This window comes from Lagenorhynchus albirostris, chromosome 4, assembly GCF_949774975.1.
Source record: "Lagenorhynchus albirostris chromosome 4, mLagAlb1.1, whole genome shotgun sequence".
Taxonomy (NCBI): Eukaryota; Metazoa; Chordata; class Mammalia; order Artiodactyla; family Delphinidae; genus Lagenorhynchus; species Lagenorhynchus albirostris.
In genome coordinates this window covers 35,825,560-35,853,429 of record NC_083098.1, presented here as the reverse complement: position 1 = coordinate 35,853,429, position 27,870 = coordinate 35,825,560, and the positions used below count along the sequence as shown (strand labels likewise).

Sequence of the window (27,870 nt, the reverse complement as noted above, 5' to 3'; positions counted from 1 at the left end):
GGCTACATGGGAAAGTTGAATCACACTTTGAATCAAGTTTCTTTAACCCTGGCTTCACGACTCTAAGGAAAAAAGCAGTGTGTGATGTATTGCAGAGCCCATGGTCATAGGAATCAGATGGCTCTCAGTTTGCATGCCCCTCTGTCAGTTGCTAGCTGTCACCACTTTAAACACATTTCTTAACCTCTGACATTTTGTCTTCTCTAAAATGGCAACAGTAGTGTCTATGTCACTTACAAGGTTGTTGTGGAGTTTGAAAGAAATGGTGTATATTAGTGGGTTTGACATACAGAAGACCCTCAATAAATTATCCCTACTGTTGCAGCTCTCTGAACCTCCCATTTCTTCATTGTAGGGAAATAAGTGAGTTGAGCTTATTTCTGTAATTTTGGAGCCATCTCTGTATTTCCTTTCAGCTCTGAATCTCCAAGATTTAAAATAATAATTTGACCCCTTCACATACATACATCTGCTCCGATATAAAAAATATATATCGCTACTGTGGTAGGATTTTAAGTCAGATAATAACAAACAGTATTACTGAGCACTTCCTGTATTTCAGATACTGTGCAAAGGGCTTTGCATACATAATCACATTTATTGTCATAACAAACATTATTATAATACCCATTTTACAGAAGTACTAGATAAAATTTTGAGAAATAAGTTATCTAAGAGCACACTGCTAATGAGTGACAACTTGGTAGGTCTGACCCCATAGCGCATGCTCTTAACACTCCTTGACAGAAGGCGGCACGTTTGGGCAAAGGGAAACTTGGGCTGCGGTGCAGTCACACCCACAACCTCTAGGGGGGCGCTTAGAGCTAGGCCGGCCAAAGGAATCCTAAATTGGGGTGAGGGGCTGGGATGCACTCCTGCATCAACCAGTCACTGGACTCAGGCTGCCCCCTGGAAAGGGACTTATGCCATGGGAAAGTGGCTCTTTTTGCCAACATTCAGTAGCTGAAGACCTGCTTTAGTCCTGAAGGGGGGACCTAGGTGGTGCAGCACAGCATCCACCCCAGGACACCATAGACCTCCTAAAGACAGGGCTCTGAACACTCAAGGGACAGATCCCGTTTCTTTTCATTTGATGTGATTTTTCTGTCATGATACTTTACAAAGAACGTGGGTGTCAAACACATGGGACAGTTAGATGAATGGGTAGAGGTCACTGGACCTAACAAGAGACACATCCCTCAAGAAGGGGCTTCCTAAAGCAGATGGTACCTGACCCCTTATTTCAGGCAGGAGAGCCAGTCCGATCACAGCCATGAGAAGCGACATTATCCCGTTTGTACAAAGTTCTGCATAGAAAGTGCCTTCAACTCAACTAGACCGCGTGTTGCCCTTGTGCAAGTTTTAAAAGGCTCTCTTAAGCGAAAGCTTAAATTCGTGGATGACCCCCATCCGTGCACACTCCTGCACCCCTGCAGGGTCGGAAGGCGGTCAAGCCTGGCTGCAAGTGTGAGCCCCATGCGGGTCCGCGGCGGCGGTCACCCCGCGGGCAGGGCCAACTGCCGCGTCCAGTCTCTCCTAAACCTCCCGGACCCTCGGCTTCCCGTCCGCAAACAGGAATGGCGCTGCATTTGAAGTTCCCCATCTCGCACGTAAACGTAAACGTAAACGTAAACGTGGGAGTTATCAAGGGGCGCTGGGGAAGAGAAAGAGGTGGTCTAAACTAGGGGTGCACCAGCGAAAGCTGCGACCTGTGAACCCAGCGCGGCGAAAACACTTCACAGCCCGCAGAATCGCTGCCCCCCGACCGCTCAGGCGCCTGGGAGCGGGTCCGAGGTTGATTCGCGACCCCTCACTGTCTCACCTCCGCCCCACCTACCTGGCTTTGCGCTCCCGCCCCCAGGCTCCGCGGCGCCGCTACTGGTCTGACGCCCAGCTCTCACGATCCTCACTCCATCCGCTCAGCCAATGGCCGCGGCACCAGTGCTCCATTCGCGCGAGTCACACGATGCCGGCAGCTGCGCAGACCAATCACAGCACCTGGAAGGCGGGGCGGGGGCCCTCGCAAGCCAATAACGGCGGGAGGAACCGCCTGAGCGGCTGAGCCTAACGAAGCTCGGGAGGCGACGGAAGCAGGTACAGCGGAGCGCAGGTGAGTGGCCGGGATGGAAGAGGGTACGGCCGCGGCTGGAGGGTACAGGCCGCGGATGGAGGCCTGGTTGGAGGGCGTGGCGGCGGGTACGGATGGAAAAGGGTGAAATCCCTCAGTCAGTGTCGGAACCGGGCACGGCCCTCAGCCGTCCGGGACAGTGGTCACAGCCCAGGGTGCCAGTGTGACCAGAGTTGTACAAAAGGAGGGGGGCAAGATCAGTTTGTGTGCTTGGCGGGGCGTGCGGTTGGGAAGAGCGTCCGAGGAGGGTACTGAAGGATGAATGGGAGTTGGGCAGAGGACGTACCGGCAAGGGACGCTGTTTCGTGGGCAGAGAGGCCCAAGCGGAGGACGGTCAGAGGCCTTCTTGTAGGAATACCGAGGGTGGGGGCGAGAAGGTGAGAGAGGAGGAGAGCAGAGGCCTATGTCTTTATCAGTGGGGAGGCGCTCGCTGGAACTCTAAGGGTCTGGAGAAGGGGTGGTGAAGCTTGTCTGCTGTTTAGATGGATGCTGGCATCGTGTTCTGGAGGGAGGGTTTAAGAAAGGCACGCTTGGAGGCGCGATCCGGGCACGGCGAAGGGCAGGCACTGCTGACAGCACTCCGACAGCTAAACTTGAAGGTTACTAAGGGAATCCACAAATGACTACATTTCTTTTGTCTGAGCCTGTAGCAGGCCTCCGGTCAATCCAGTTGTGCAAGGGTGAAAAAAGGAAAAGAAAATCTACTCTTTATTTCCCTTCCCCTTTCCTCTTTAATTCCTATTTTTTGCTTCAGTTGTCAACAGTGTGTCCATTTCCCTCCCTTGAGTCTGGAGAGTAAACTCCTGAATGTTAATTAAAGCAGTTATCTCTAAATAGGGTAAGTGTGTGAAGACTTAACCCGGGCAGCAGAGATAGAGGTCTGGAACATTCTGTCCCAGATGGCTAAGTAGGTGGTGGCACCAGTTCACTGCGTGGTACAGGAGGTAGGGAGTGTGTGGGTAGGGTTGCAAGAGGCAGTGGCGGAACGCGTTGGACATGTTGACTGTGACGTGCCTCTGAAGTGTCTAAATTGGAGATGGCCAGTAGATTTTTGGATAATCAGAACCTGGGGTTTAGGAGAGAGGCCTAGAGAGAGAGAGAGAGAGATTGTGGATATCAGCATATTCTCGCAACAGGAGCAGATTAGCTCACTCCAGATAATCTAGAATAGTTGGAAGGAGTAAAGAAAGCATCTCTGGGAAACTATTCAGCCTCAATTCTTGAGCCTTCCTTCTCAAAAGCTGTACCACAGACTTAATTAAATCAGAAAGTGCTGTATCCTTTCTCATCTCCTGGTTGAGTCTTTGGAACTGATGTTTCCTCTATTCAAAACTATCCCCCCCCAACCCCATCGCACCCGACTTTACTCTCTTTTAATCTAGTCACTCCCCTCCATGCTCCAGGCTTGAGTTTAGATGCCTCTTTCTCTAGGATGCCTCTTTCCCTGGGCCTCTCTGTTCTATATTTCCAACCCTTTATTGTTCTTGTCACAGATTCTGTGACAATTTGGTTACTTCTTTGTATTCCTCACTAGATTTTATGTTTTGAAGTCAGGGGTGAGGGCAGCAGGGAGCACAGTGACTACACATAGTACCACCCATTAAATCAGAGTGAATACATAAGAATCCCAAGAAAGGCGGGCATTTCAAAGTGAGAAGTATCAAATCTTCCAGACTGGCCAGATAAAATAAACTCAAAAAAATGTTTGTTGGATCTGGAAGCTTGGAGACTTAGTGATTTTACTTAGAGTAAATTCAGTGCATTGATTAGAATAGGAAACAGATTGTAATTGCTGGAGAATGGATGGGAAATGTGAAAATCATTTTCACATATATGTGAAATATTCCAGCCTATGTGGAATGCTCTTTCAAGGGGCTTGGGTAAACTGTGGGAATTATTTCTCTCTTACTATAATATTTATGTGCTTTATTATTTCGGATCACAGTATAGCATAATGAATGTGAGCACAGGCTCCCCCACGTAGCTTTCTTGTAATTTGGGAAAGTTACTTAATCTTTCTAAACCTCAGTTTTTCATTTGTAAAATGGGGATAATAAAAGTGCCTACCTTGAAGGTGTGGTAAAGATTAAAGTCTTTAATATAGAGAAAGCATGTAACACTCTTAGAAGTTAGTGGCCTATAGAAAGTCCTTAATAATTGTTAGCTTCTTGTAGCTACCAGGTGTCAGGTCCTATGTTAAGTACTTCACGTGCATTATTTCTTGGACTCATGAGAAGAACTATATTTATATTCCCTATTTTTTCAGCTTTTTTGAGGTACAGTTGACAAAACTGTAAGATATTTCAAGTGTATGTTGTGGTGATTTGATATACATGTATATCATGAAAAGATTCCCATCATCTAGTTACTATTGTTATTCTTTACATTCTGCAGATAATAAAACTGAGGCTTAGAGAAGTGACTTAACTTGCTCAAGGTTACACAGCTAGTAACTGGTGTTGGTTTAGCATCATTAGATTTGGTAACGACCTCATGAAAAATGAGGATTGGAACAACTTTTATTTTGTAATTTAGAATATTGAAGACATTTTGGTGTGGATGGGGACCTAGACTGCAAGCACAGTGGGCCCTCGAACAACTCGGGAATTGGGGCGCCAAACCCCTGGGCTGTTGAAAATCCACACATAACTTTTGGCTCCTCCAGAACTGAACTACTGATAGCCTACTGTTGACCGAAGCCTTACCAATAACATAAACAGCTGAGAAAAGAAAACGTTAAAAAATTAGGAAGAGAAAATACATTTACAGTACTGTGCTGTATTTATTGATACCGTAAGTTTATGTCTTTTTGCAAGATGAATGGTCTGTCAGCACCTACATCAACATTGTCTTATATGATACAAAACACTGTGGATGTTATGAATATTACTAACACCAGACATCAAAAATGAAAAGATAATGTGAAAAAGAAATTCATATTTATTTACATGTATAAGGATTCATGCATTGATAATGAAGAAGCAGCAATATGATTGCTTTGTGGTCACCTCGTGTAGTCGATAGTATTGCTTTACAGTAGCTCAGCCTATACACTAATAAATGAATCATTATAAAGTTTTATAGCATAGTATTAGTCATATCCATAATACAGTATTGGAAACATTGTTACTTTTTTAAAAAAACACTTCACTGATAATAGGCTGGTTTGCAGTAACACATTAATTTTATATTAAATATCACTTTATGCCTGTGTAAGAATAGTATTTACATATATTTTATGCATTCATGACATACCTAACTTTTTCTTAATTTTTTTTGATATTTCTAGGCTATGTGGTTTATCTGTGAATTTTTTCAAATTGTTGCAAATCTCCCCAAATTTTTCCAATATATTTATTTTAAAAAATCTGAGTCTAAGGGGACCTGCACAGTTCAAACCTGTGTTATTGAAGGGTCAGCTGTAGTTGAGTGAGTTGTGTGTGTGAGAATTAACCAGTCAGAGGCTGTATGTTGATCTCTCCCTTGAGACAGAAGTTGGTTGGTCCAAAGAAAAAGAGAAAGGGAACAGTGGCTTGGGGGAGAGGTGATGGAGGTTAGGAAAACTTTTCTCAAGAAAGGAGGACTTGAGTATGTTGGGTATTTTGGGTTTTTTTTTGTGGTACGTGGGCCTCTCACTGTTGTGGCCTCTCCCATTGCGGAGCACAGGCTCCGGATGCGCAGGCTCAGCGGCCATGGCTCACGGGCCCAGCTGCTCTGCGGCATGTGGGATCCTCCTGGACCAGGGCGCGAACCCGTGTCCCCTGCATCGGCAGGCGGACTCTCAACCACTGCGCCACCAGGGAAGCCCTTGAGTATGTTTTTAAACTTGATGGGATGAACTCAGTGAAGAGGGAAAGATGAGAAAGAGTAAGTGATGGACAAGTTCTTGATGAGGTAGGATAAGAACACAAGACCAGACAGTCTTAGAGGAGAGGGTGAGTGAGCACAGGCTGTGGCACAATAGTCCCCATGCTGTAAGTCACTTGAGAATGAGTAGGACAGAGGAATAGGGATGCAAAGTGAATTCAGAGTCCTGAGGAAGCTGGCTAAGCTTCCCAGGATCCTCTATGATAAGAGGTCTATGGGGGAAGGGGGCATTAAATACTATTAAGAGTTTCCGAGGCTTAATATATTTGTTTTTAGAGTGGGCCATCATAATTCATAAATTAGGGACATCAGTAAACATTTTTAGGAAAGTGACATTCTTCATAAGTTTTTCTGTTTTTTGATTTGGTGACCTATTAAGCTTATTTATTAAATAAGTAAAACATGCTCATGAAAAAAATTAAAATTGTAAGAAGGTATAAAATGGAAAGTAAAATCTTTCTCCTCTTCATAATCCCCCCAACCGTGTATACATACGCATTTTCTGTACATTTTCTATGTTTGTGTGTGTGTCTGTCATATGTACATATGCACGAAACTGCATAAAGTATATAACCTTTTCACAAAAATGTAAGTGGGGTTCTTGCTATACATTCTGCAACTTGCTGTTTCACAACACTGTATCTTAGACATCTTTCTATGTAGAACGTGTAGATCTTCCTCCTTTTATGTGGCTGTGTGTCTTTGGAAGGACCTGATAGAATTTATTTAATTCATTTCTTGTTGATGGACTTAACATTTTGTTTTACTTTTTTCTCTTTCTTTTTGCTATTATTATTTTGCTATTTTTGCAATGCTTCTTTCAGTCTTAGTGTGCTCATCTTGGTACACTTGAGTGAGAAAATTGCTGGGTCAAAAGGTGTATTCATTTTGAGTTGTAATAAATACTGTGAATTTTATAGACTAATCCTCCCATCAACAATGTACAATGGTGCCTATTTCCCCAAATTGTTACTGGGTACTGGGCATTATGAAACTTAGATTTTGTTTTAGGATGCATTTCCTATTTGAGTCAAATTGAACTGCTTATTTGCTTAGTAAGCATTTGTATTTATTTTTCTGTGAACCTTCCATGAATGGTCTTTGTCATTTTTCTGTTGGGTTTTTAGGCTTTTTCTAAAGCACTCATTGTAGCCCTTTGTCATAATTTTTGGAAATATTTTTCCCAGTTTGTCATTTGATCTTTGACTTTATTTATGATTGTCTTTTTATTCACCATTATAAGTATTTAATTTTTATGAAGTCATGTTTGGCAGACTTTTTCTTTATAGATTCTTTTAGTTTTAAGTGACCCAACTATTATTGCTCATTGAAATTACAAGTTTTTCCTGGAGACCACACTGAAAAGTCTCTAAAGATGGCTTGAAATTTCTTATCCACTATTGTTCTTTAGATCCTGCTCTTGAAAGTTAACAGGTGACTTTGAAATCATACACCACATCCTGTAGACTGGGATTTTTAATCATGTTTAGGACCTGAGCGATTGGCACTCCTATAGTAATTTAAAAATTAATCAGAAGCATTTTAAAAACTGTTTTCTTAGAATTTCATTGTTTAGCTTGCTTATTTATATATTTATTTATTTACTTATTTTTGCAGAATTATAAGGCTGTCTGCAGAGATTTGAAAAATGGCAACAAATGAAAGTATCAGCATCTTTAGTTCAGCATCCTTGGCTGTGGAATATGTAGATTCACTTTTACCTGAGAATCCTCTGCAGGAACCATTTAAAAATGCTTGGAACTATATGTTGAATAATTATACAAAGTTCCAGATTGCAACATGGGGATCACTCATAGTTCATGAGGTCCTTTATTTCTTGTTCTGTTTACCTGGATTCTTGTTTCAATTTATACCTTACATGAAAAAGTACAAAATTCAAAAGGTGAGTATGATGGACTTGCAATGGAGTATTGTCATTAGTCTTGTTGAATATTTTTAAGGTAAATATAACTTTATAACTCAAAATAGACTAGATCAGCGCTGTCCAATAGACATACAATGAAGCCACATGTGTAATTTTCTAGTAGAATACATTAAAAAGTAAAAAGAAATAGGGAAAATAATGTTAGCAATATATTTTATTTAATCCAATAAATCTCAACTGTTGCATTTCAGTAAGTAATCAAAATTTAAAAGTTTTAATGGGATATGTTATGTTCTTATTCTTATAATAAGTCTTTGAAATCCAGTGTATATTTTACACTAATTTCAGCCCATCTCAGTTAAGACTAGCTGTATTTAAAATGTTCAATAGCCACATTTCTAGTTGCTACCATATTGGACAGCACAACCCTAGAGCATTTATTGTTAAGGTTTCAAGAATAATTTGTTAAATTGTGCCTTAAGTAGATGTGATGTTTATCTAATTTGGGTTTATAAGTTTTAATTAAAAAAATTTTTTTTACTGAGATATAGTTGATATACAGTATATTAGTTTCAGATGTACAACATTGTGATTCAAAATTTTTATACATTATACTCCATTTAAAGTTATTATAAAATATTGAGTATATTCCCTATGCTATACAATATATCCTTGTTACTTATCTATTGTATACATAGTAGCTTGTACTTCTTAATCCCCTACCTCTCACTCCTTCCCCCTTTCCTCTCCCTGCTGGTAACCACTAATTTGTTCTCTATATCTGTGAGTCTGTTTTGTTATATTTGTTCATTTATTTTGGGGTTTTTTCCCCACATGTAAGTGATAACATACATATTTGTCTTTCTCTGACTTATTTCACTTTGCATAATACCTTCCAGGTCCATCCATGTTGTTGCATATGGCAAAATTTCATTCTTTTCTATGGCCGAGTAGTATTCCATTGTGTATATATGCCACATCTTCTTCATCCATTCATCTGTTAATGGACACTTAGGTTGCTTCCATATCTTGGCCATTGTAAAGAATGGTGCTATGAACGTTGTGGGTGTTTTCAGATTAGTGTTTTTATTTTTTTCAGATATATACCCAGGAGTGGAATTGCTGGATCATATGGTAGTTCTATTTTTAGTTTTTTGAGGAACCTCCATACTGTTTTCCACAGTGGCTGTACCAATTTAGATTTCACCAACTGTGTACTAAGTTTCCCTTTTCTTCACAACCTCGCCAGCATTTGTTATTTGTAGTCTTTTTGATTATAGCCATTCTGACAGGTGTGAGGTGAAATCTCATCGTGGGTTTTTTTGTTTGTTTGTTTTGTTTTTTTGCGGTACGCAGGCCTCTCACTGTTGTGGCCTCTCCCGTTGCGGAGCACAGGCTCCGGACACAAAGGCTCAGCGGCCATGGCTCACAGGCCCAGCCGCTCCGCGGCATGGGGGATCTTCCCGGACTGGGGCACAAACCCGTGTCCCCTGCATCGGCAGGCAGACTCTCAACCACTGCGCCACCAGGGAAGCCCTCGTTGTGGTTTTGATTTACATTTCCTTGATGATTAGTGGTGTTGAGCATCTTTTCATGTGCCTTTTGGCCATCTGTATGTCTTCTTTGGAAAAATGTCTGTTCAGTTCTTATGCCCATTTTTTAATCAGTTTTTTTTTGATGTTGAATTGTATGAGCTGTTTGTATATTTTGGATATTAACCCCTAATCAGTCATATCATGTGCAAATATTTTCTCCCATTCAGCAGATTGTCTGTTTTGTCAAAGGTTTCCTTTGCTGTCCAGAAAAGCTTTTAAGTTTAATGAGGTCCCATTTGTTTATTTTTGCTTTTGTTTCCTTTGCTTTAGGAGGCAGATCCAAACAAATATTGTTACGATTTATGTCAGAGTATTCTGCCTATGTTTTCTTCTAGGAGGTTTATGGTGGTTACATACAAATTTTAAAATTATTTGTCCTAGTTCTGTGAAAAATGCCACTGGTGTTTTGATAGGGATTGCATTGAATCTGTAGATTGCCTTAGGTAGTGTGGTCATTTTAACAATATTGATTCTTCCAGTCCGTGAACACAGTATATCTTTACATCTATTTGTGTTGTTTTCAGTGTCTTTGATCTGTGTCTCACAGTTTTCTGTTCTGTGTATTAATTTTGTATCCAGCAACTTTACCAAATTCATTGATGAGCTCCAGTAGTTTTCTGGTGACATCTTTAGGATTTTCTATGTATAGTGTAGTATCATGTCATCTGCAAACAGTAGCAGTTTTACTTCTTCCTTTCCAATTTGGATTCCTTTTATTTCTTTTTCTTGTCTGATTGCTGTGGCTAGGACTTCCAATACTATATTGAATAAAGTGGCAAAAGTGGTCATCCTTGTCTTGTTCCTATCTTAGAGGAAATGTTTTCAGCTTTTCACCATTGAGTATGTTGTTAGCTGTGGGCTTATCATCTGTGGCCTGTATTATGTTGAGATATGTTCCTTCTGTACCCACTTTATGGAGAGGTTTTATCATACATAAATTTTAATTTTAAAATTAGCTGGAAGGGAAGGTTATGGGGATTCATGAGTATTATTTTGCAGTTCACTCCAGCCCTTGATATCTCAACTCTTAAATGTATGTTAATATGCTGAGACTTTGATCAAGACTGTTAAGGTTTTGTTTTTACCCTAAATATATCATGATAATTCTGCAGCATTCATGTCATCCCCCCCAAAATGATGATGTTCCTAGCTTCTAGGTATTCACTTCAGTGTACTAAATGTTTCTTGAGAGCTTGCTATGCATGACAAAGTGTTGAGATATACGCAGTGCCTCTTCTCAGTTTTAAACATAGGGAAAATAGTGAACTCTAGTAATGTGTAGACTAATGAGTTTGACACAGTTCCCAGGAAGGAATCTGCACCACCTTGTTAGAAAAAGAAATGATTTGTTGACACTTGGTAAACCCACGATAGTTTCTAATGCTTACTGTTAACTTTTTTCAACAAGTCATGCCAAACTCAAACTCAAGGGCACACAGTCTTGGTGGAAAGCAGGCATCTTGGGAGTGTTCACCTAAGGAGTCTGGTTTGTACTCATTGAGTCCATGGCAGGTGGCAGTCAGTGCACACATCCTCTCCGACCAGTCTCTTCTCTTTGTAGCCTCTCCCAGTGAGTCTCACTTTAAGCAAGTACTAACATTGATTCTCTCTGGGGATAGTGCAGAGGGTCAGCTGCCTGTGGACTCCAAGCCAAAGGAGGGAAGAACAAAGGGTAAAAGGAGAAGGAATTAAAAGGGCTGTGGCCTAAAGGAGAGTATCCTGTTACCGTAAATAAAGGGCACAACATTTCCAGAATACTTCTTATAAAAAGGCCTACTTTGAAAGGCAGAATTGAGTTTGGATGTCTAAGTTCTCATGCATGTTTGGAATTCTGGCTGCCACGGGTCACCCATTGGTTTATTTATGGGGCTGATTTGTTGTATGGCTGTCCAGGCCAAAGTATCCCTGTCTGTCTTCTGCCCTCTACAGTTGACTCACTGGTCAGAGGTGGTAACTTTTTCAGAGAGAGAAAGGCCTGTTTCATTCAAGGTTTTATGAAGACTTTAGAATAAAATGTGGCAAAAGAAAGGACGAAGTAATCTAGTTTACAACTAGTTACTGATAAACAGAGATCGAAAGCCTTCAAGTCTGTACTTAGCATGTCTTCCTTGACTTTCACAACCATTAAGATCCCTGCTTTGAGATTTTTTGATACTAAAATTAGTTGTGAAGATAATCAGTACAAGTTTTCACAATATAAGGGGGTTTAAAAACAAGCTTAAAAATCAGTGTACACAGGTTTACACATTTTAAAGGCAGATACCCTGAAACAGTGAGGGTACAAGGAAAAAGTTGCTGGTGGAGCTAACACTGAAAACTCTGCTTTGAAACAGAATAGACAGCTAATGCACATGCTTGCTACTGGGGAGAATATTCACAGGAATGAGAGAGTAATGAAGTAGACCTTGCAGGATTTTTTTAAGTCTTACGTCTTGATAATTCTCTAAGGATTTTCCTCAAGGATTTATACACTAAAAACATTCTGTCTGAAGTCTGTGGGCCTGGTAAACAGTAAAACATGTGATTTTTTAGTTACAGTTGATTCATTTTTGTGTTAATTTCTGCAGCTACATCAGTATTAGAGTCTAGCCAGGGTATCACAAGTCAGTTAAACATAGTTCTATGGGAAAAAGAGTGCCTTTGCCGGCCCAAGCCAGAATCTTCCGTTTATTTTGTCCCCAATCACAGACTGGAAGTTTGGAGGAGCGGGGTCAGATCATGCTCAGAGTAGAAATAGACAATTATAAATTATCTCGCCTAATTTCCTCATTTTATTGTTGAGCAGACTGAGATGTGAGCTTCACAGAGCCCCAGAGGTTAGAGCCAGCTCTCCAGACTGATTACCAGTTGAATGCTGTTTCTTTTTTGTCGGGGAAGGTAACTCTCCCAAAGAATTTCAAGAACAACGCTGGAACCCTAGACTTTAGTTAGTCCAAGTTCCGCTAATAACTGCCTGTGTGATCCTGGGCAGGGAGGTTGACCTCTGGGCCTCTGCTGAGGTCAGTGGTTTCATCCTTGGGATATTATGGTTCAGTTAAAACACTTGCATTGGTAAGTTTCTGAATTTTTAGGTAAGGACATTTAAAACAAAGCAGTAACTATTTATTATCACCATCTTTTTGTAAAACCAAAAGCACTTTTTAACTAATTGCACCCCTTTAAATTGAATAAATTTTAGACTTTTATATATGGCTTGTTAAGCAAGTCAATAATCCTGATGAGGTTTTGTGAACATTTCACTACAGTAATCTCACTTCCTCATTTTGACTTTAATCTGTGAACTTCATCTGTGGGCAGTAGCTCTCCGTTCTTTGGGAACCACTGGACACATTTGTTTTCTAAGTTCTTCCAGCTCAGAGAGTTTCTAATTCTGTCAATGTATAAGAACAAAAATGCACTTATTTCTGGGAATGAAAACCGCTGAATGGCTGGCAGTGTTGATTTACCTGTGTAATAAGGCTTCCAATGCTATGTGTGCAGCTGCCTCAGCAATTGGGAGAACCCAACTGTGATCTTAGCGTAACACGTTTCTTCCTCTGGCATTCCTGATAAAAGAAGTAAATGATCTGTGAGCAGCAAAGACAAGAGTTATTCGTTCTGTAGTGCTCCTTTGGTTTGTAGAGATCATTGGGACCATTATGCCTGGGTTTGTCTATTGACAATTTCTTCACCTATTTAAAGTAGTGATAATATCGATAGTTGTCAAGGTTTTAGCAGTGTGTGTGTGTGTGTGTGTGTGTGTGTGTTGTGGTTCCTGGACCTTAGTTACTGTAACACAGCAATTATAATATAGAATTCACATAACATAGGATTAATTAAATAACATAAACTTAAGTCCCCATATAAACGTTAGAGAAAAAGCTAGGAATTTACTTCTAGTTTTCAGGTGAAACTCCTGATAGCAGAGGCTAATACGAAATATTTTGATTTTTTTCTCCATAGGATAAACCAGAAACGTGGGAAAATCAATGGAAATGTTTTAAAGTACTTCTCTTTAATCACTTTTGTATCCAGCTTCCTTTGATTTGTGGAACCTATTATTTTACAGAGTATTTCAATATTCCTTATGATTGGGAAACAATGCCAAGATGGTATGTAGATGAAGATTTGCTTTTTATACTCAGTCATGGTTTATCATTCAATTAAAATATCCTTAATGTTATTTTCTTTCTACATTGGGTCAATGTTTGTTTCTTCTAAACTTTGGAAATAAATAAAATGTAGAAAAGTAAACCGTAACAGAAACTTAAAATGTCCCCATTTTTATATGTTTCTATATTTTAGTGTAATATTTTTATTGGAAGGTGAGTTTCTTGCATCAGAAGTTTCCATAGCATCCATTGTATGATTGTATACAGATACACATGCTTATGCCAAGAAAAAATATATTGCATTTTAAGTCTAAAATGAAAGGAAAAATGAGAGAATAGTTTGTGAAGTTTATAAAAATTATGTCCATACAGACAGAAACATATATTATCTGAGCATAAATATTTGTGTTCAAATACTATTTGTATTCAACTGTCTGTTCTGACTTAACCTGAATACAGATGTACAGTATATAGATATGTGCTTTTCCTATTACTGTATATTCAACATATAAAAGAATTTCTGTGTATGTGTTCATATGTATATAAAATATATTTTGCCCATTGCACTTATATGCTTCTCTTTGTCAGGAAAAAAACGATGATTTTACTCTTATTAATCTTAATTCAAGTCCTTTATCAATGTTACTCTTTTCCTAGAAATTTTGAGTTTTGTTTCTTAACTCTGACTTTATACCTGTGACTTTTTTTTAAGCGAATTAGAATTGGTATGGTGGTCAGCTTCTTTAACCCTTCTTCAGGTGGTATCATATAGCTAGCTTGCATCTATATGTATTGTTTTGAGAATTTGTTGATCAATAAAACCAGTTAGGTCAAGCTGGTATTTGCTTTTATGCAGTGTCTCCAGCAGTGATCCCAGGTAAAAGTCTAGATTGTTTAAGTAAAAGTTATTTAATCCTCATTACAGTATTTTCATCTTAAAGGTACATGCTTTTGGCAAGATGCTTTGGCTGTGCAGTGATTGAGGATACCTGGCACTATTTCCTGCATAGGCTCTTACACCACAAAAGAATATATAAGCATATTCATAAAATTCATCATGAGTTTCAGGTATGTTAGAACTATATTTAATCCATTTTTTTCTATTAGCGGCAAAAATGTCATTTTAAAAAAAATCTCCTGGACTTTAAAAAAAATTGTCAGTGATGTTTTTATTTCTTTTTCCTTTGGCATGATTGTTAAGAATATAATACACACACACCTAAACACAAAGGGAGTTCTACAGATTTTCTTTAATATCTTAATTTCATGGTAAATTGAGACCTGAAAGAAAAATGTTACATGAAATCGTTCATTTTTGTCTTGGGTCCAGAGCACTATCCTCACACAGTTGGGTCCCTGGCAGTTTGATAGAGGCCTCTAGTGCTGTTAAGGTCATTTAAGTGGGAACCCAAAACAACAAACCTTGAATCGTTAAATTCCTAAAACAATTTCCAAGTTAGTTTTAACACATTTCCACATAATTGCTAACTCCTTCCCACAAAACAGTGATTTTTATCAGAACTGCTTTGATGTTAGCTTTGTCAAATTTGTTATTTTGGTATGTTCTGCATTGATCCTAATTACATGATATGATAAACCAAACATCCCTTTCTTGGCAGAACAAATTCAGGTGCATAAACCAAAATTAGAATTCAAGTCAATTGTTTAATGCCTTTATCTCAAACCATCAAAGACAGCTATTAAAATAGATTGTTTTAAGGACATCCCTAGACCTTTTAATGTTTGGTAAGAACAAAAAAAATTTTATTGAGAATTACTGTTAATGTTTATATATGTATGGCTAGATATATAGTTGATCTTCAGTATCCATGGGTTCTGAATTCATGAATTCAACCAACCGAGGATTGAAAATATTTGGGGAAAAAATTCCAGAAAGTTCCGAAAGGCAAAACTTGAATTTGCCTCGAGTGGACAACTATTTACATAACGTTTAAATTGTATTTACAACAATTACACAGCATTTACATTGTATTAGATATTATAAATAATCTATAGATGACTTAAAGTATATGGGAGGATGTGCATAGGTTATATGCAAATACTGCTCCATTTTATATAAGGGACTTGAGCATCCTTGGAGTTTGGTATCCATGGGGGTCCTGGAACCAATCCCCCTGGGATACCTAGGGATGACTGTACTATCATAACATATAGAAGAGATATAATTTTATAAAACGATATACATAAATAAATTACAATATATATATTAGGGTTCTCCAAAGAAACAAAATCAATAGGAGACACACACACACACACACACACACACACACACACACACAGATTTATTTTAAGGAACTGGTTCATGCACTTGTGGGGGCTGGTGAATCAAATCTGTAGGGCAACTCACAGGTTGGAAACGCAGGTGAGAGTTGATGTTGCAGGCGTGGATCTCAATTCCTTAGGGCAGCAGGCTGGAAACCAGGCAGGGTTTCTGTATTGTAGTCTTGAGAATTCCATCTTTCTTGGGAAGCGTCAGTCTTTGCTTTTAAGGCCTTCATCTGATTGGATGAAGCTCACCTGGGTTATGGAGGGTCCTCTTCTTTACTCATGGTCTACTGACTTAACTGTTAATCACATCTAAAAAAGACCTTCACACCAGCATCTAGACTGGTGTTTGACCAAGCAGCTGGGCACCATGGCCTAGATAAGTTGACACATAAAATTAACCATCACTGAATTCTTACTTATTTTAGGCTCCATTTGGAATGGAAGCTGAATATGCACATCCTCTAGAAACCTTAATTCTTGGAACTGGATTTTTCATTGGAATCATGCTTTTATGTGATCATGTTATTCTTCTTTGGGCCTGGGTAACCATTCGTTTGATAGAAACTGTTGATGTCCATAGGTAAGCTATGGTTTCTATTCAGGTAAAAGTATCATAAAATATCCTTTTTTCATGGTCATGGATTATCTTTATTTCTGTTTTTTTTTTAATTGAAATGTAACTGACATGTAACATTGTGTTTTAGGTGTGCAACATAATGGTTTGATATATGTATATATTGCAAAATGCTCACCACACTGTTCATCTCTACACAGAGTTACAAATTCGAGAACTCTTAAGATCTACTCTCTTAGCAACTTTCAGATTCACAGGATTGTTGATTTCAGCCTCCATGCTGTACATTACATGTCCAAGACTTATTCATCTTATAACTGGAAGTTCATACCTTTTGACCACCTTCACCCATTTCATGCACCGTAATCATTGTCATAGGTTATCTTTTTTCCTAAGTAGAGTAATAGGAGAAGTTAACCTTGTTAATGTTACTATTTTTAATAAACAGGAGAACATAATCATTGGATAAAAGTTCAAATAATAATTTTTGGGTTTTTTTACATTCCTATCTATAGCTGTTGTCATTTTTATGGTGAGAGTATATTCATGTATCATTTGAGAAAATGAAATAAAATTCTGATAAGTGCTGCAGAACTGCCCTCCAAAAGGGCCCCTCTCTACACGCCCAGCAGGAACCTGTAAGAATGCTTTCCCTGCACCCAACACCCTTTGCAAACTGAACATTACAGTCTTGTTAATCTTGGTCAGTAGGAGGGCAGAGAGCCTTCAGGGTTATGCACTGCATTCCCCAGGGGCTGGTGAGGCTGCATGGCTGTCTTTGTTCTGGGTTTTTTCTTTTTTATTCCCAGTCTCCCGATTCATCCCACCACCACCACCTCACCCCGCCCGCTTAGTGTCTACGTTTGTTCTCTACATCTGTGTCTCTATTTCTGCCTTGCAAACCTGGTTCATCTGTACCATTTTTCTAGATTCCACATACATGCGTTAATATACGATGTTTGTTTTTCTCTTTCTGACTTACTTCACTCTGTATGACAGTCTCTAAGTCCATCCACGTATCTGCAAAGGACCCAATTTCATTCCTTTTTATGGCTGAGTAATATTTCATTGTATATATGTACCACATCTTCTTTATCCATTCCTCTGTCGATGGACATTTAGGTTGTTTCCATGTCCTGGCTATTGTAAACAGTGCTGCACTGAACATTGGGGTGCATGTGTCTTTTTGGATTATGGTTTTCTCTGGGTATATGCCCAGTAGTGGGATTGCTGGGTCATATGGTAATTCTATTTTTAGTTTCTTAAGGAACCTCCATACTGTTCTCCTTAGTGGCTATATCAGTTTACATTCCCACCAACAGTGCAAGAGGGTTCCCTTTTTTCCACACCCTCTCCAGCATTTGTTGTTTGTAGATTTTCTGATGATGTCCATTCTAACTGGTGTGAGGTGATACCTCATTGTAGTTTTGATTTGCATTTCTCTAATAATTAATAATGTTGAGCAGCTTTTCATGTGCTTCTTGGCCATCTGTATGTCTTCTTTGGAGAAATGTCTATTTAGGTCTTCTGCCCATTTTTGGATTGGGTTGTTTGTTTTTTTAATAGTGAGCTGCATGAGCTGTTTATATATTTTGGAGATTAATCCTTTGTCTGTTGATTTGTTTGCAAATATTTTCTCCCATTCTGAGGGTTGTCTTTTCATCTTGTTTATAGTTTCCTTTGCTGTGCAAAAGCTTTTAAGTTTCATTAGGCCCCATTTGTTTATTTTTTTAAATTTTCCATTACTCTAGGAGGTGGGTCAAAGAAGATCGTGCTGTGATTTATGTCAAAGAGTGTTCTTCCTATGTTTTCCTCTAAGAGTTTTATAGTGTCCTGTCTTAACATTAGGTCTTTAATCCATATTGAGTTTATTTTTGTGTATTGTTGCTGGGGAGTGTTCTAATTTCATTCTTTTACATGTAGCTGTCCAGTTTTCCCAGCACCACTTATTGAAGAGACTGTCTTTTCTCCATTGTATATCCTTGCCTCCTTTGTCAGAGATTAGTTGACCATAGGTGCGTGGGTTTATCTCTGAGCTTTCTATCCTGTTCCATTGATCTATATTTCTGTTTTTGTGCCAGTACCATATTTTCTTGATTACTGTAGCTTTGTAGTATGGACTGAAGTCAGGGAGTCTGATTCCCCCAGCTCTGTTTTCTCCCTTCAGGATGCTTTGGCAATTCAGGGTCTTTTGTGTCTCCATACAAATTGTAAGATTTTTTGTTCTAGTTCTATAAAAAATGCCATTGGTAATTTGATAAGGATTTCATTGAATCTGTAGATTGCTTTGGGTAGTATAGTCATTTTCTCAATATTGATTCTTCCAATCCAAGAACATGGTGTATCTCTCCATCTGTTTGTGTCATCATTGATTTCTTTCATCAGTGTCTTATAGTTGTCTGAGTACAGGTCTTTTACCTCCTTAGGTAGGTTTATTCCTAGGTATTTTATCCTTTTTGGTGCAATGGTGAATGGGAGATTGTTTCCTTAATTTCTCTTTCTGATCTTTCATTGTTAGTGTATAGGAATGTAAGAGATTTCTGTGCATTAATTTTGTATCCTGGGACTTTACCAAAGTCATTGATTAGCTCTAGTAGTTTTCTGGTGGCATCTTTAGGATTATCTGTGTATAGTATCATGTCATCTGCAAACAGTGACAGTTTTACTTCTATTTTGCAATTTGTATTCCTTTTATTTCTTTTTCATCTCTGATTGCTGTGGCTAAAACTTCCAAAACAATGTTGACTAATAGTGGTGAAAGTGGGCAACCTTGTCTTGTTCCTGATCTTAGTGGAAATGGTTTCAGTTTTTCACCACTGAGGACGATGTTGGCTGTGGGTTTGTCATATATGGCCTTTATTATGTTGAGGTAGGTTCCCTCTGTGCCCACTTTCTTGAGAGTTTTTATCATAAATGGGTGTTGAATTTTGTTAAAAGCTTTTTCTGCATCTCTTGAGATGATCATATGGTATTTATTCTTCAATTTGTTAATATGGTGTATCACATTGATTGATTTGTGTATATTGAAGAATCCTTGCATCCCTGGGCTAAATCCTTTTAGCCCAGGATAAAAGGATTTTATCCTTTGATCTGTCCATTGGTGTAAATGAGGTGTTAAAGTCCCCCACTATTATTGCATTACTGTCGATTTCCTCTTTTATAGCTGTTAACATTTGCCTTATGTATGATCCTTTTACTGTGTTGTTGGATTCTGTTTGCTAGTAATTTGTTGAGGATTTTTGCATCTATATTCATCAGTGATATTGGTCTGTAATTTTCTTTTTTTGTAGTATCTTTGTCTGGTGTTGGTATCACGGTGATGGTGGCCTTATAGCGTGAGTTTGGGAGTGTTCCTTCCTCTGCAGTGTTTTGGAAGAGTTTGAGAAGGATGGGTGTTAGCTCTTCTCTGAAAGTTTGATAGAATTTACCTGTGAAGCTGTCTGGTCCTGGACTTTTGTTTGTTGGAAAATTTTTAATCACAGTTCCAATTTCATTACTTGTGACTGGCCTGTTCATATTTTCTATTTCTTCCTGGTTCATTCTTGGAAGGTTTTACCTTTCAAAGAATTTGTCCATTTCTGGCAGGTTGTCCATTTTATTGGCATAGAGTTGCTTATAATAGTCTCTTATGATGCTTTGTACTTCTGCAGTGTCTGTTGTAACTTCTCCTTTTTCATTTCTAATTTTGGTTTGAGTCCTCTCCCTCTTTTTCTTGATGAGTCTGGCTAAAGGTTTATCAATTTTGTTTATGTTCTCAAAGGACCAGCTTTTAGTTTTATTGATCTTTGCTATTGTTTTCTTTGTTTCTATTACATTTATTTCTGCTGTGATCTTTATGATTTCTTTCCGTCTACTAACTTTGGGTTTTGTTGGTTCCTCTTTCTCTAGTTCCTTTAGGTGTAAGGTTAGATTGTTTATTTGGGATTTTTCTTGTTTCTTGAGGTAGGATTGTATAGCTATAAACTTCCCTCTTAGAACAGCTTTTGCTGCATCCCATAGGTTTTGGGCCGTCATGTTTTTATTGTCACTTGTTTCTAGGTATTTTTTGATTTTCTCTTTGATTTCCTCAGTGATCTCTTGGTTATTTAATAACGTATTGTTTAGCCTCCATGTGTTTGTGTTTTTTACATTTTTTTCCTTTTAATTGATATCTAATCTCATAGCGTTGTTGTCAGAAAACATGCTTGATATGATTTTGGTTTTCTTAAATTTACTGAGGCTTGATTTTTGACCCAAGATATGATCTATCCTGGAGAATGTTCCATGTGCACTTGAAGAAAGTATAATCTGCTCTTTTCAGGTGGAATGTCCTATAAATATCAATTAAATCTATCTGGTCTATTGTGTCATTTAAAGCTTCTGTTTCCTTATTAATTTTCGGTCTGGATGATCTGTCCATTGGTGTAAGTGAGGTGTTAAAGTCCCCCACCATTATTGCGTTACTGTCGATTTCCTCTTTTATAGCTGTTAGTATTTGCCTTATGTATTGAGGTGCTCCTATGTGGGATGCTTATATATTTATAATTGTTATATCTTCTTCTTGGATTGATCCCTTGATATTGTGTAGTGTCCTTCCTTGTCTCTCATAACATTCTTTATTTTAAAGTCTACTTTATCTGATATGAGTATTGCTGCTCCAGCTTTCTTATGATTTCCATTTGCATGGAATATCTTTTTCCATCCCCTCACTTTCAGTCTGTATGTGTCCCTAGGTCTGAATTGGATGTCTTGTAGACAGCATATGTACGGGTTTTGTTTTTGTATCCATTCAGGGAGCCTGTGTCTTTTGGTTGGAGCATTTAATCCATTCACATTTAAGGTAATTCTTGATATTTATGTTCCTATTACGATTTTCTTAATTGTTTGGGCATTGTTTTTGTAGGTCCTTTTCTTCTCTTGTGTTTCCCACTTAGAGAAGTTCCTTTAGTGTTTCCTGTAGAGCTGGTTTGGTGGTGCTGAATTCTCTTAGCTTTTGCTTATCTGTAAAGCTTTTGATTTCTCTGTTGAATCTGAATGAGATCCTTGCCAGGTAGAGTAACCTTGGATGTAGGTTCTTCCCCTTCATCATTTTAACTATATCATGCCACTCCCTTCTGGCTTGTAGAGTTTCTGCAGAGAAATCAGCTGTTAACCTTATGGGGTGACCTTGTATGTTATTTGTCGTTTTTCCCTTGTTGCTTTTTTTTTTTTTTTAATGTTGAGTCTTCTTTTAATTTATTTATTTTTGGCTATGTTGGGTCTACGTTTCGGTGCGAGGGCTTTCTCTAGTTATGGCAAGTGGGGGCCACTCTTCATCGCGGTGCACGGGCCTCTCACTGTCGTGGCCTCTCTTGTTGTGGAGCACAGGCTCCAGATGCGCAGGCTCAGTAGTTGTGGCTCATGGGCCTAGTTGCTCCGCGGCATGTGGGATCTTCCGAGACCAGGGCTCGAACCCATGTCCCCTGCATTAGCAGGCAGATAATCAACCACTGCGCCACCAGGGAAGCCCTCCCTTGTTGCTTTTTTTTTTTTTTTTTTTCGGTACACGGGCCTCTCACTGCTGTGGCCTCTCCCGTTGTGGAGCACAGGCTCCGGACGCGCAGGCTCAGCGGCCATGGCTCATGGGCCCAGCCACTCCGCGGCATGTGGGATCTTCCCAGACCAGGTCACGAACCCATGTCCCCTGCATCGGCAGGCGGACTCTCAACCACTGCGCCACCAGGGAAGCCCCCTTCTTGCTTTTTATAATTTTTCTTTGTCTTTAATTTTTGTCAATTTGATTACTATGTGTCTTGGCATGTTTCTCCTTGGGTTTATCCTGCCTGGGGCTCTCTCTGCGCTTCCTGGACTTGGGTGGCTCTTTCCTTTCCCATGTTAGGGAAGTTTTCGACTGTAATCTGTTCAGATATCTTCTTGGGTCCTTTCTCTCTTCTCCTTCTGGGACCCCTATAATTCAAATGTTGGTGCATTTAAGGTTGTCCCAGAGGTCTCTTAGGCTGTCTTCATTTCTTTCTGGTCTTTATTCTGTTTCGTGGCAATGAATTCCACCATTCTACCTTCCAGATCACTTATCCATTCTTCTGCCTCAGTTATTCTGCTGTTTATTCCTTCTAGTGTATTTTTCATTTCAGTTATTGTATTATTCATCTCTGTTTGTTTGTTCTTTTATTCTTCTAGGTCTTTGTTAAACATTTCTTGTCTCTTCTCGATCTTTGCCTCCATTCTTTTTCCGAGGTCCTGGATCATCTTCACTATCATTATTCTTAATTCTTTTTCTGGAAGGTTGCCTATCTCCACTTCATTTAGTTGTTTTTCTGGGGTTTTATCTTGTTCCCTTCATCTGGTACATAGTCCTCTGCCTTTTCATTTTGTCTGTCTTTCTTTGAATGTGGTTTTCATCCCACAGGCTGCAGGATTGTAGTTCTTCTTGCTTCTGCTGTCTGCCCTCTGGTGGATGAGGCTGTCTAAGAGGCTTGTGCAAGCTTCCTGATGGGAGGGACTGGTGGTGGGTAGAGGTGGGTGTTGCTCTGTGGGCAGAGCTCACTAAAACTTTAATCCATTTGTCTGTTGAAGGGTGGGGCCGAGTTCCCTGCCTGTTGGTTGTTTGGCCTGAGGCAGCACTGGAGCCTAGAGGCTCTTTGGTGGGGCTGATGGCAGACTCTGGGAGGGCTCACACCAAGGAGTGCTTCCTGGAACTTCTGCTGCCAATGTCCTTGTCCCCACAGTGAGCCACAGCCACCCTCCGCCTCTGCAGGAGACCCTCTAACACTAGCAGGTACATCTAGTTCAGTCTCCTATGGGGTCAGTGCTCCTTCCCCTGGGTCCTGATGCACACACTACTTTGTGTGTGTCTTCCACAAGTCGAGTCTCTGTTTCCCACAGTCCAGTCGAAGTCCCACAGTCAAATCTTGCTAGCCTTCAAAGTCTGAATCTGGGACTTCCTCCTCCCATTGCTAGACCCCCAGGTTGGGAAGCCTGATGTGGGGCTCAGAACCTTCACTCCAGTGGGTGGACTTCTGTGGTATAAGTGTTCTCTGGTTTGTGAGTCACCCACCCAGTGGTTATGGGTTTTGATTTTATTGTGATGGTGCCCCTCCTACCATCTCATTACAGCTTCTCCTTTGTCTTTGGATGTGGGGTATCTTGTTTGGTGAGTTCCAGTGTCTTCCTGTCGATGATTGTTCAGCAGTTAGTTGTGATTCCAGTGCTCTCACAAGAGGGAGTGAGAGCATGTCCTTCTGCTCAACCTGTCTTTGTGCTTGTTGACCAACAGTAATTTTTTCTTTGAATAACCATTTTATATCATTTGCCAGTTTTTCTGTTAAGGCTATACGTTTTATAACCTATTGGTTCATGTGTAAGCTTTGTTACCTATGTTGTAAATATTTTCTCTCCATCTGTCATTTGAATTTTAACTCTTGATGGTTCTTTTGCAGTTGTGAAGTTTTAAATTTTTATGTAGTAAAATCTGTCAGTTTTTTTTTTTTTACATCTTTATTGGAGTATAATTGCTTTACAATGGTGTGTTAGTTTGTGCTTTATAACAAAGTGAATCAGTTATACATATACGTATGTTCCCATATCTCTTCCCTCTTGCGTTTTGGATTTCGTGCCTTGCAGAGTCTTCCTGAAACATTGTTCAAATGAAAATATTCTTGTTGTTTTCTTAAAAATTTGGTTAAATACTGTAATTCAGGAGCAGCAATTACTTTATCCTTCTGTAATGAACCTAAACCTAACTCTTACTTGAAAAAAATATTGAAACATCCACCGAATGGATTCACTGAATAAAACATTTGTGTACTCCACTGCCCAGCACTGATGAAAACTGCTTGTGATATGTTCATATTTCACATGCTTCCTTTCTGTTGATTGGAAGGCATTTTTTGGTAAATTATTTCTATTAAATGCCTTTTCAAATTCCTAATATCCTAATTTTTCATCATTTAAAAACTGATTATATATTTATTGCATTTTTATTTGAGAATCTTCATCTGTGAAAGCAGAATATGAAATTCTAGGAATTGTTTCTGAGTCACTAAAGTAGCAAAATTAATGCTTCTAGTCTTAGGCAGAAAAGTGGTAGATGGTGTTTCCTTCAATCTTTCCTTCCATTGCTCTTTTCTCCTTCCTTCCCCCTTCATACTCCTTAAGGGCGGGAAGGATTGGGGTGATTCAGACTGGTATAATTGTAGATATCAGATTTTAGACTTGTAGTTAGAAATAAAGGTGGGTACTCTAAAAGAAGTTGCAAAACAGTAATCCTCAGGTTTAACCTTTGTAATGCTTGGTACTAATTTCATATAACTTTAACTAAAAAAAATATGTAGTATTATGGGTGTTACAAACTATGGTGAGAAAGTCCTCTAAAACAGAAAAAAAAAAGTCATGAAAATCTATGTCTAAAGATTCATTACTATAACCCCTCTTTCATCCCCTGATGTGTAATATTAATGTCTATTAATTGTTGAAGTTTTTTTTTAATTTCTTAAAGTGGTTTCTAGAATATGTACCATTTGCTGTGAGTTTTTGTCTTTTGTAAACATGTCAGAAATAAGTGACTTAGGTAAAGTGGAATGTTATTTGAATGGTTAACAAGCATATTACTATCAATGAAAATGTCGATTAAGGTGTATTTACTTTCTTAATACTCTTTATCATTTTTATTTCAGTGGTTATGACATTCCTCTCAACCCTTTAAATCTCATTCCTTTCTATGCTGGTTCTCGGCATCACGATTTCCACCACATGAACTTCATTGGAAACTATGCTTCGACATTTACATGGTGGGATAGACTTTTTGGAACAGACTCTCAATTTATTGCCTACATTGAGAAAACGAAGAAGGTTGAGAAAAAGACTGAATAAGCATCTCACATAAACCTTCCTGCAGATACACATTTCCTGAATTGAAGCTAGTAGCTAACATTGCTTCTGGGGAGTGGAAATAAACATGTGTCTTGGTTGCTAAGTGATAAAAAGAACATTAACAACTTTTAATTATCTTCCTAGTGGGAACTTTTATATGTTTAAGTACAGTTTCCCTGAGGAAGCTTTAAAGGCCATGTTGCTAACTTTACAAAAAGGATTTAAGTAATGGAAGGAATATTAATGTATGTCTTTTTCCCAAGTTGTACCATAGGCCTGAAGCTGAAATTGGTCTTCAAACCTTTTAAATATATAGTGACCATTTCAAGAACTCTTAGTAGTACTGAACTTTAAATACTATTTTGGAATTTGCTTAAAGATCAGATGCCATGGGTTGAACCACACCAATCTGTATAGTGTGAGTGAGTGCTAACTCTGAAATAGCCAGCACCGGGAATTTCTGCTCGTATCTGGAGCTGACCAGTTTGGGGTGATTCTCTTTCTGAGAAGTCCTTTTTGACTGTAATGTACTACTCTTATCTATAAATTAAGGCATTTCTGAAAGACTATTTTAGTCTAAAGGTTTTCAGGTTACTTGAATTTTTTAAACATTGAGCTTTATTTCTGCTATTTACCCTTTCTTTTTTGTATATCAAGTTTTCATCATACTTAAAGCTGTATCTTGAAACTTTGTGTACTGACTTGCTGTATTTGCACTTGGAGCTATTGAAATAAATGTGATTTTGTTTGATTATTTGGTTTCCAATTTTTAACATCATTTGTCACCTTTTATTCTTATCAGGAAAAGTATAGAAATCACTAAACTATTAAATTTTGTCATAAAAGGAATAGTTTTTATCTTTTTAAGTGCTTCATTTGCTAAACTTTTGGCAGTCTCAACATGTATTTATCAGGCTACCTATTGTGGGAAATTCTATTGACCTAATAAAATGGAGGATATCGAAGCAGGTCTTTTCTCCACTTAGAAAATGTAAAGAAGAATGGAGCTAAACTTATTAGGGCTGGTTTAATTTCAAGTATCTAGAGTCTAATTTAAAGCAAGAGGTGATAATTCTAACTTTGTATACGGTAGTACCAAATTATAATTTTTAAAAAATATGGAGCCATCTTCCGGTAAGTTTCTTTTTTCTTTTTTTTTTTTGTTTTGTTTTTGTTTTTTTTTTTTTTTGCTGTACGCGGGCCTCTCACTGTTGTGGCCTCTCCCGTTGCGGAGCACAGGCTCCGGACGTGCAGGCCCAGCGGCCATGGCCCACGGGCCCAGCCGCTCCGCGGCATGTGGGATCCTCCCGGACCGGGGCACGAACCCGTGTCCCCTGCATCGGCAGGCGGACTCTCAACCACTGCGCCACCAGGGAAGCCCTCTTTTTTTTTTTTTTTAACACTTATACAGTAAAGAGGTTCAAATAAGAGTTGAGAAAGTTACAGCTGAGACTCTTGCTAGACCATGTTTTCTAACTAGTACCTGGTTCTATGGCCTTTTTCATTCTCCTTTTCCAACCCTTACTGCTGTGTGTGTGTGTTGTGTGTGTGTGTGTGTGTGTGTGTGTGTGTGTGTGTGTGTGTGTGTGTGTGTCTATTTAATCAATCTCTTAAATCTCAAACAGCAAGTTGGGGGCTGTACCTAAAACTGTGCTGTTTAGTTGTAAGGTATATAAGGGAATTCTTTTATCATCTGCTTTCATTCCCTAATACTTCTGGAACACACAGGTGTCTGAACTAACAGAAGCAACGCCTTCTAGCACTTAGGAAGAGAGCGACACCTACTGTTGAAAATGGTGCTAAACATTTTTAAACAACTTGGTACATTCTAATTTTCTTTCATACTTAGTTACGTTTTACTGAGCACTGACAGTACACCCTGAATTGTGCATGGTCTCACTTATCGATCTGACGTAGATGCCATTTTTTTCCATTTATATTTGTGGGAATTGTCTGAGAGGTGAAGTTACCTCAGACCCACGGGACCAGACTTGACTTCAGAAGCCATGGTTGTGGCCACTACATTGACCGTTCATGCACTGCAGACTTGCATCTGCGAAAATCTCAGGGGATACTTCCCAAATACCCCCTCATTCTTATGCACAGTCTTTAAGAAGACACTTGAAAAGAAAGAAAGTTCTAAGCCAGTAGCCATCCAGAAAGTAGTAAGACTCATTCACAAGCACTTTAGTACGAATGGATTTTGATATGATTCACTGGCCAGACTTAAAGTTACCTGAATTAAGCGTTCTGTCTTTTAGCACTTGACGGTGAGACAGAAATAAATACGAAGACTAGTGTACAAAAACAATACATAGATCTGAGTCTATTCTAGAAAACAAGAGATTCTTTGTTTCTTGGATTATCTATTTTGGATTTTGCTAATGTAATTTGAAAGCTTAAAGTTAATATTGTAATTAAAATGGATAGGATATGCTTAGAGTTAGTATCTACAAAGTCATAATTAACTAGAATTTTATTTTTTTCTATATAATCTAGCTAAAGACATGTAGACCTTTGGAAAAGCTTGGGTCTGCAATACTTAAATTCTCATCCCAACTTCCGATTCATAAACTCTCGCATAAAGCCTAGGG

At 38.8% G+C, this 27,870-nt stretch overlaps 1 protein-coding gene across 2 annotated transcripts; it reads left to right on the top strand.

Moving 5' to 3' along the window:
- The first annotated feature begins 2,042 nt into the window (after positions 1-2,042).
- On the top strand, positions 2,043-26,024 carry MSMO1 (methylsterol monooxygenase 1). 2 transcript variants are annotated; one of them, XM_060147162.1, is made up of 6 exons: positions 2,043-2,110; positions 7,613-7,898; positions 13,418-13,566; positions 14,508-14,634; positions 16,281-16,435; positions 25,081-26,024. In XM_060147162.1, exons 2-6 carry the CDS (start codon positions 7,644-7,646, stop codon positions 25,274-25,276), a joined length of 882 nt encoding a protein of 293 aa, XP_060003145.1. In that variant the 5' UTR covers positions 2,043-2,110; positions 7,613-7,643; the 3' UTR covers positions 25,277-26,024. The 2 variants fall into 2 exon arrangements, with proteins under 2 accessions (XP_060003145.1, XP_060003146.1); XM_060147163.1 differs by lacking the exon at positions 2,043-2,110 and adding an exon at positions 4,810-4,921.
- The last annotated feature ends 1,846 nt before the right edge of the window (positions 26,025-27,870 follow it).

Bases quoted from the DNA above. Each gene is read 5' to 3' on its own strand.
- MSMO1 (XM_060147162.1), top strand. From the start codon at position 7,644: ATGGCAACAAATGAAAGTATCAGCATCTTTAGTTCAGCATCCTTGGCT. The intron at 7,899-13,417 runs GTGAGTATGATG...TTTTCTCCATAG, and splicing joins AAAAGTACAAAATTCAAAAG to GATAAACCAGAAACGTGGGA. The intron at 13,567-14,507 runs GTATGTAGATGA...TTCATCTTAAAG, and splicing joins TGGGAAACAATGCCAAGATG to GTACATGCTTTTGGCAAGAT.